The following is a 9,392-nucleotide window of genomic DNA, read 5'->3' as shown; positions in this document are numbered from 1 at the left end:
ACCTTGGCTCTTATAAATGACAGTCATGGTGAATTGTGTGCAGCATCACTGAGCTCATTATGATAAGTATGGTTCCTTCAGTAAAGGATTAACATGTTTGTTATTGCAAACTTCATCACTCAGAGGATGGAAATAGGGGGTGGACATGTAAACATAATGAATGGACCAGTGTAACCTGATTTTGGTCTACCTGTGCTAATCCTGTTTACTGTGCTTACCCATTCCTGCATAATCGTGGTGGATACAGGTGTTTCAAGGATGTTGGCGGAAATTTCAAGCCTTAAAATTCAGGTTAAAATTAAGGCCACCGGTGTTAAATTCAGTGTTTGAGCAGCTGAGCATCCTGTGAGCGACACGTCGTGGGATCCAAGGGGAGATCCTAATAAAGGATGCATGCACGGAGCCTTATAGGAAATGTAGTTCCTGGATATGACATGGGGCTGCTAGCTGCTGCTTGTTATTGTTATGTCATGCCAAAGAAACCCAGTGCAAAGCTCTGTTGGTTGGTCTCTAAATGAAAAATGTAAACTATACGCGAACTTGTCGGGATGACTTCGTTACATCGCAAATCGATGCGCTCTATAAAATGTAACAATAATATAACAAGTATAGTTTTATAGTGCATGATAAAACAGTTATCTTTTTAAATGTTTTAAAAACGTCAAAAAAACACGCTTTTTAATGATTTAAAAAAAAAGCTATACTTTATATTTTCCGTCTTTGGTACAGATAAGTTTCTATATTCTAGCAGCGATATAATTTATTTTCATATTTCTAGTTACCAAATCAGTTTATTTCTAGTTATTTATTCTTTTCGTAAAGATGTGCCGTTGTTGTATGTAGAGCACGCGCTACAAGAGTTTGGATTAAATGGACTGCATAGTCACGTGATGCTACTACGTCACATGTAAACCAGGGGGAAGATGGCGGCCGCCGGAGGAGAGCCTTCCACTGAAAATGTGTCAGATGAATTATTTCAGAACTTTTACACGGAGGTAGGATTAAACTCATGTGACTGTGTGTATTCTGAAAGTGTCGGTAGCTCTCCGCACATCGGCTGAAGCCGTTTAACCAACGGTTGTGTTTATCACCTACGAGGCCTCGCGGACATGAGCATCGGCTAGCGATGAGAAGCTAACATACTGAGATGTTCTGTTAGCAGCTTCGTCTCTGGTGTTATCAGGACACCATCAAAGATCGTTTCTGTTTTTAGTTTCCCTTTCTCAACTATCACAAGTCAACGCAGTCTGAATCACAATAGGATAAACAGTATTTACCGTCAGTGCAGGTGCTGTTAGCTTTCTATTTAGCAGCTTTAATCACAGTGCAGTGTAACTGCGTTTTAACCAGTCACATCATATCATAGCAGGTCATTCCTGTTAACGTTATGTAGCAGCTTCTCTGTCCTCCTTCAATACTCCCTCATATTTTCTTTATAATGTGTCAAATAACTGTAACAGATGGTTTAAATTATACATTAGTCTTTTGTTTACACAAATACAAGAATATTTGTTATTTTTCTGTACTTTTTTGGTACATACGTGCTAATTCATAAACATATACTAAATATATTGCATTGTAGTATTGCAGGGTTGATTATTGGTGCTTTCTTGAAATATTTACACAATGATATTGCTGATAGATAAACATCAGTAATGTGGGTAAAGGACAATAATACAACAGCTAGGTCAGCCTGGTAAGATCAGAAAATTTCATCACATTACTGTAATGCATTCTTTAAAAACAAAGAAAACAACAACATATCCAAAATCTTAAGATGATAACTATCAATATCTTGCTCAGATAATGTACCATTTTCATAATTTGTTGTGTGACCCTCAAGTCATTTTCCACCCTTCCTAGTTTCTCACCTTCCAAATAGACTTCAATTCCATTGAGATCGTGTTAGGAGGTGACATCGTTTGAAGGGAACACAAAATAGTAAAGTAGGGTGAGCATATAGGCTATCACGTGTCTTTTTCCATGTTTCTTGATTTTCCACCCTGTTAGGTAGAATTATGATGAAAGTTGGTCCCATCAAAACATATTTTAACCATTTAAATCAGTCTACCCATAAAGATAATTCAGTGCCTGAGACTGGCCCATATGTTTCCCCGATAGTTAAACATGTTAGCCTGGAAATCCAGACTCTTGCTAGGGGTGGGGCATCTGGATTTCCAGGTTATAAACATGTCACTGTTCTTACATAATGTATAAAAGAAAAGAAAAACATCATTTTGTATATTAGTTTTCAGACAGACATTGCAGTTTAACTTCTGGTTGTATCATGAAGGTTTTCATGGTCATAATTTCTTTTTGACAGGTGAAGCAGATTGAAAAGAGAGACTCTGTGTTAACTTCCAAGCAGCAGATTGACAGACTGCTCAGACCTGGCTCGTCCTACTTCAACCTCAATCCCTTTGAGGTAAGCATGCCATCAATTCAGTGCTTTCATTATTCATGTTTGTATTAATTATTTTTAATTAAAAAAAAATGCCTAAAATATTGTTGAGTGCCAAACATCAGGTGATTTTTGGACCAACTGCACTATTGATATTGCCAGATTCACTATTGGTGCTTTCACAAATTATTACAGTGTTATTTTTTATAAATAATCATCAGTAACATGGATATAATGACTTAGCGGCTGAGGGGCAACTAGCGCCGGATTAACCCACTCAGTAGAGAGGAGACATCATAGAGCATCGTGGTTGTGGAGCCCGAGGGGCCATGGGGGCTGCCCCAGGACGCTGGAGCGTGCTGTCAAGCCCTCCGGAGGTGTTGTGAGCTTAAATTGGTGAAACACCGGTGAAGGGGGTGCTCACCTGAAGACCCACAGAAAGCACCAAGGGTCCACACCACGGCCTTCTATTGGACTTGTGAATGTGCAATTGCTAGCCATGTAGCTCATGTAAGAGGCAGGGAGTCTCCCTGTCCTTGAGTTGATAGCGAGAACTCATCATATTTACAGACTTATGGGTAAAGGCGAATAATAGACCAGCTAGAAAAGTCTGGTAAATTCAAATACTCACATCGCTTTACTGTTATGCAGCTTTCAAAACCAGGAGAGGACAACACTTACCATACCAAAATCCTAGGCAGTCTTATATCACAACATCGATACAATATCAATATATTGCCTTGCCTTACATGAAATCCGAATGTGAAATCAAATCCCTGACTTAACCACTAGCATTTTCTTTTACATAATATTGCAACTCTGTATTTCCCCAAAAACAGAATCAGAGAAAAATGGAGACACTATGTAAAATAAACAAAACAATGTTCATATCATTTTCAGGTGTTGCAAATTGATCCGGAGGCAACTGATGATGAATTGAAGAAAAGATTTCGGGCGGTAAGCCAAAAACAAAAAAAACTAATTCAGGTGTCTTCTCTCTGAGAATATGACATACCTGTGGACATCATGTTTTTGCTTTTTAATACCTAATATTTGGTCTTTTTAACTGCGCAGTTGTCCATTTTGGTCCATCCAGACAAAAATCAGGATGATCCAGACAGAGCACAGAAAGCCTTTGAAGGTAAATTCCTTCCATCTCAGATTAGGTGTATGTTGCAAATATACATTGGCTGCTGTTAAACAGATGAACTTGTTAGTGGCTTTCTGTGGTGTTAGCACAGTTAATAGTACATTCAGCTTCTGCCTTTGTGCATGCTGTCAGTAGATGGAAAAGAAACACATCAGTTTAATTTCTCTTGAACATCTCATTGTTCTAGCTGTGGACAAGGCGTACAAACTCCTGCTGGAGCCAGAGCAGAGGAAGAGAGCCTTAGATGTGATCCATGCAGGACAGGAATATGTGGAGCATATCGTGAGTGTTCAACACATTCAATTACCATTCAAATATTCAAGTCATTTTCCCTCAAAGTAACCCAGCTGTTCTGGTGGTTTACTGTCCACTCTTTGCTCCCAACAGGTAAAGGAGAAAAGGAAACAGCTGAAGAAGGATGGAAAGCCGTTATATGTGGAGGAAGATGACCCTGAAGTGGTACGTCAAAGTTAAAGGGACAGTGATGAAAAAGATCTGTTAGTCATTATTATTATTATTGTGTTAACAGACATGCAAGTGGTTATAGCTGTCAAAACATTATAAAAATAACGTTTTTATCAGACATTTTGGTATGCTATGACTTTTTAAGGACATTTTTAAAACATATAATACGATGGCATTATTTTAATGATAGATTTTTAGTGGTATTTTTATGAAGAACTATACTATGACATTTTATTACATGCTGTACTGTAACATTTTTATGACATACCTGTGGCTTCTTTTATGACTTAGTATGAATGTTTAATGACCTTTTTATTACATACTGTTATTTTTTAGATGACATTTTTGTGACGTTTTATTTACAAAATATTTTCATTTGTCACGTTCATGTCCATTACTAAATATGGGTTAATACAAACCTTACCTTGTGCTTTTCCAGTTTAAGCAAGCTGTGTACAAACAGACCATGAAGCTGTTCGCAGAGCTTGAAATCAAGAGGAAGGAAAGGGAAGCTAAGGACATGCATGAAAGGTACTGCTGCACATTATCTTTACAACTTGTATTTTATACTGTAAAGTGTAAAAAAAAAATGGTAACCTGCCTTCACCTCTTTCAGTGCCTAAATTATGTTGATTCTAATGTAACTGATTTCACTTTTGAAATGTAAAACATTCATTCAGAATGCCATTAAATTCTTAATTCCTCAATTTACCAGGAAAAGGGCAAGAGAGGAAGAAATCGAGGCAGCAGAGAAAGCAAAGCGGGAGAGAGAATGGCAGAAAAACTTTGAGGTGTGTTCCTCCATGACCGTGGTTACTTGATGTACTTTTAAATGGACACGTGATTTCTTTTGGCATTTCTTAAATAATCATTTTTTTTGTACCACATCTGTCAGGAAACAAGAGATGGGCGTGTGGACAGTTGGAGGACCTTCCAGGCCAAAGGCAAGAAGAGCAAGGAGAAAAAGAACAGGTCCTTCCTCAAGCCCCCGAAAGTCAAGATGGAACAGAGGGAATGATGTTGTAAAGCTGGACTTTGTTAGAATAAACCCACTGTTGTTAAAAAAACAGTTCTGTGTGTTATCACCTCTTCGTCTACAGTCAACTTTGAAGTCGTTGTTCCACAGTCATCAAGATACTTCCTCATCCTGACCCTGACAAACATAGTTTTGTACTTGGTTTTTCTAATGTACATATTTGTGATCTGGACCCAGAGATCATACTCTCCTCATGTAAGAAAGAGAAATGCTGCATCTTACAGTTCTGTAACTGATGAGAAAAATGTGGTTTGTCATTGTTTTTTTTCTTTTTGTTTTTATAACTAAATAAAGCTTGGTCCAAACAAGCCTACATTACAGTGGTCTAAAGAGCAGAGTCTAACGTGAAGAAACATTAGATAGGTAGCTATAGCTAGATGTGAGGGATGAGGTATGTGGCATTACTGTTATTGGGGATCTGGTTGTATTACAGATACTTTACATGCCAGTACTATGCTGACCACATACACACACAACCTTGATATGTGCTCTCAGATCCAAGCAGAACAGGAACAGATTTCTGGACCGTCCACCAATTCACAGAAAATATTCCACAGTACAAATGCAGGATTTACATTTAATGTCTTAGTTCTGCATGTCTTTAATGTATTCATTAAAATACTGTCATTAAAAACACCTGACTGGTGTTTGCTGCACATAATTTTCTATTTATGTTGAATAAAATTGTTTTACCTGTTAAGTTCCTGCTTTGGATTTCAAATAAGTCCACACAATGAAAGCAGCTCAGGAGTGACAACGCTGGATCAATAAAATTGTAGTTATTCAAGACCAATGTGTCAGATTTGCTCAATTTTATAACAGTCATATTTCACAAAAACAAGTAGACAGAAACTGTACAAAGAGTAATACAGAGTACAACCTGCACAATCATCAAAGAATTATGAATAAGCAATATTAACTTTTCTAAAAGAAAAAAGATCTAAACAAATTAAAACAGTATAACAAATAAGTGCCTTTCCGCCTTTTCTTGGGTTATAAGGTGTGAGCCTCCGTGTCATTTGCAAATCACCTTTCCACCATGAGCCCTTTTGTCCTTCAAGTCTCTCATGCATGAGAATATTTTCAGTTTGATTGTCCTTAAATGTGAGGTCTCACATGACTTTGCACTGATCTCCTCCACCACCTGCTGACACAGAGACAGCAGGAGATCCACTGCTGCCTCCCAGCAGTTCATCCAGACTGAGGCCTTGGAAGGCTCCGAAGAAGGAATCGTCCTTCACTGGGGCTGGTTTTCTGGCAGTGGTGGTCTGCTGCATGTGGACATGAGGGTGAAGACTGTCAGATTTGTGTGGTGTCATAGTATAGTAAGTCATAAAAATGTGTTGTAAAATTTGAATTTAAAAAAATCATAGTATTGAATGTAAAAATGACATAACATAGTATGTACCATAGTATAGTGTCAAAAAAGTATTACATTAAAGTCTTTTTTTTTTTTAATTAAAAAAAATGTAAAATAAATAAATAAAAAGTCACTATGGTATAATGAACTAACTTGAGAAAAAAATATGCTCTTGAGTTACAGAATTAACAAAATAATCTCATTGATTCAGAAAGACAAAAATCTACAAGATAATGATCTCAACTCAGAAAAAAGTTGAATTTTTTCCCATGAAAACTTCATGAAAAAGTGTATGAATTCCTGAGTTATGGCAAAAAAAACATGTTTTGTGAGGTCAGAGTGACCTTGACCTTTGACCACTAAATTCTAATCAGTTCATTGTTGGGTCCAAATGGACGTTCGGCCCAAATGTGAAGAATGTTTCTTTTGATTTTGTTGTTCCCTTACCCTCGGGAGGCAGTGGTGGCTTCTGAAGTGAGTCCTTCTCACTGTCCTCTCTGCGTTCTTCTTGGCCAGTATGGCTTGCTGTCGTTTCCTTTGGCAAACAGCACAGAGTAACTTTAGGAACAGCACATGGGCAAGCAGCTTATTCATGTGAGGAGCAGCCTTATCCTCATTAAGCCAAGTTGGTCTGGCCAAGACTCCCAGCTGGAGAATAAAACATACTCTATACTTGAATTTACTGAGTTATCACACTGTCCGAGAGGTGCAAACACAATTCTTTATCAACTGCAAATATGCAAAAAGAATCTTAATTGAATGACAAAATAGCACTATAAATAAACAGAATGCATTTTTAGAGCTGATGACAGATTTTTGTTCATGAATGCATGTGTTGTGTGAACTCTACCTTTCTCTCTTCAGCTCAGCCTGGTACATCCTGAGCCAGGAGTCCGGGACCTTCTGGCTGCTGCAGGGAAGGCTTCTCCTCCTACTGACGCTCTTCCTGCGGCTGAAGCTGCTCCTGCGGACAGGCTGGCTCTCCTTGGCCCCTCTCTTGGCGGTGGGTTTCTTCCCTGACACACAGCTGGTGAACTGCTTCAGAGGAGCGCCGAGCGACATTAGGGAATCCATTTTTTAGAAGCTGTCTTGTGCTGATGTCGTTTGTGCAGTGTAGCAAGTGCCGTTTTCAAGACTCTTTCAAAGTCCAGGACAAGTCGGCGTTGTTGCTCTTCGTTACTTTTGAACCAGAATTCAGGCTTTTATCTGCAAATAGAAAGAACAACAATTAAACCAACCAATAACAGCTTGTATCACTTTTTTTAAAATGTCAATAAAGAAAAACCACCTGAATATCATCTACCTAAATTTCCAATAAAGCATCTTAAGTCAACTTGCAGCTCATGTGCATCAGTGCAGATGAACACAATGTGCTTTAAAGTCAAAATGGGACTCACCTGCAAGTAGTGTCAATCAGCTGTTGGTATCATTTGTCAAAGCTGTTGAGTGTAGGGTCCATCCGTTGTATCGCCTCCACTACTTTAGTGTGTGCACATGTATACACCTCTGCTCTGTCCCAGTCTGCTCTTATGGGGATTTGACCGATGATCCTGCTGGTCCTCAAACAGGTTTAGCTGAAGACGTAAGAGTTTATCTCATTAACAACAAAGCAATGCCAAACAAACCTGCACAGGGAAACAGCTGCTTCATTCACATTTGTCCTCTGACATAGCTCAAAAAAACTTGTGTTTACAGTTTGGGGTTGGACTTCAAATGTCTAAAGTCTTTAATTAAAAGTTACATTCTTAATTTCAGCAAAAGAACATCTGCATAGTTTATGTTTAGGTAACAGCTGATGAGTCAGTTGGTGATACTGTTTGTCAGGGAGGCTGCCAGACGGAGCATGGAGAGACTTAAAAGGTGGGGGGTGATGCCTCTGTGACGCAGAGAGGATGCCTACCTTGTCCCCTAAGACATGACGCTGCTTCATTGACTGCAAACATTAAGAACCTGAGTCAAACTTGAATGACTCATTTCATTCATTGATTCATTCACTCACTCAGTGTACTCAGAGATGAATCCAGGTCAAGAGAGAGAGAGAACTCCCAGTCCATTCACTTACATAAATCACTGGGCTTTGATTGTTAAAATATTTTTGTTGTTGTCTTTTCTCCTCTTCACTGTATTGTTTCCCACGTATTTCTTTTGTTAATTGGATTGTATTACTGACTTTGCACATTTCTAATTTACAACAAAGATGTGAAGTCAAACAATCTTGTATCATGATATCTGCTCATAAATCATTTTCTCTTTTGAGGGTGTCTACAGGTATCATACACTTAAATTTGATGCTTCTTTACGCTTTTTCAAGATCATTTTTAACCGAATTTAAGACTGATGTATTGAAACAAATCATCATTTTCTTCTTCTAGCAATGCAGGTCTGTAGTATGTTTAATGTCCCATAGGCTTATGTAGGTATACGGTTGTCAGAGTGAGTTAGGCTAAGCTACATTTTGCCAACAGCTTAGAGCAAGTATAAAGTTCAAAGACAGTATTAGGCTCAGTGGAAGGTCTAAAGATTTGTAACATCAGAAATGTGCACTTTCATACAGAGGACCTTGATTCATTCTGACAAAAATACATGTAAAAAATGATAAATTAGATAAAATGTTGGTGGCGACTGAGATCTCACAAATTCAAATGATTTTTAAGGCCTAATATTTATAAGACATTTTAGTATTAAATAACTAACCAACCAGAGTGAGGGACTGACCCAAATGACCATAAACCTCCAGGGTCCCAAAGGGTCCTGGCATGTCTGTGTGTCCAAGCACAATTTTAACTAAGTGGTCCAAGTCTGTTATTTTTAGTCTTGAGTCTTGTTGTGTAGCAGGGTCCTTTGCTGATCCATGGCTATAGCCTCACAGTCCAGTCTTATTTTTTGTGGAACCCCCAGCTCATTAATCCATTCATTACACAGGATAAAAGAGGAGAGAGAGAATGGGGACAGTGAGAGAGGTCAATAAAGCAACGGTACG

The 9,392-nt window shown here is 38.4% G+C and overlaps 2 protein-coding genes across 2 annotated transcripts; one reads left to right on the top strand and one right to left on the bottom strand.

Annotated features, from left to right (window-relative positions):
• The first annotated feature begins 878 nt into the window (after positions 1-878).
• Positions 879-5,841, top strand: dnajc8 (DnaJ (Hsp40) homolog, subfamily C, member 8). Its single transcript, XM_033638055.2, has 9 exons — positions 879-995; positions 2,324-2,425; positions 3,302-3,358; positions 3,476-3,542; positions 3,739-3,833; positions 3,939-4,010; positions 4,456-4,547; positions 4,732-4,807; positions 4,912-5,841. Exons 1-9 carry the CDS (start codon positions 924-926, stop codon positions 5,032-5,034), a joined length of 756 nt encoding a protein of 251 aa, XP_033493946.1. The 5' UTR covers positions 879-923; the 3' UTR covers positions 5,035-5,841.
• An 8-nt stretch (positions 5,842-5,849) lies between these two features.
• On the bottom strand, positions 5,850-8,327 carry LOC117264194 (uncharacterized). Its single transcript, XM_033638057.2, has 4 exons — positions 7,810-8,327; positions 7,263-7,618; positions 6,860-6,947; positions 5,850-6,323 (listed from the first exon to the last, which is right to left on the bottom strand). The coding sequence occupies exons 2-4, from the start codon at positions 7,484-7,486 to the stop codon at positions 6,165-6,167; spliced, it is 471 nt and encodes a 156-aa protein (XP_033493948.1). The 5' UTR covers positions 7,487-7,618; positions 7,810-8,327; the 3' UTR covers positions 5,850-6,164.
• Between the last annotated feature and the right edge of the window lie 1,065 nt (positions 8,328-9,392).

Source organism: Epinephelus lanceolatus, chromosome 16, assembly GCF_041903045.1.
Source record: "Epinephelus lanceolatus isolate andai-2023 chromosome 16, ASM4190304v1, whole genome shotgun sequence".
Lineage (NCBI taxonomy): Eukaryota > Metazoa > Chordata > Actinopteri > Perciformes > Serranidae > Epinephelus > Epinephelus lanceolatus.
Note: the sequence above shows the minus strand (reverse complement) of the source record. Positions and strands in the feature narration are given on the sequence as shown.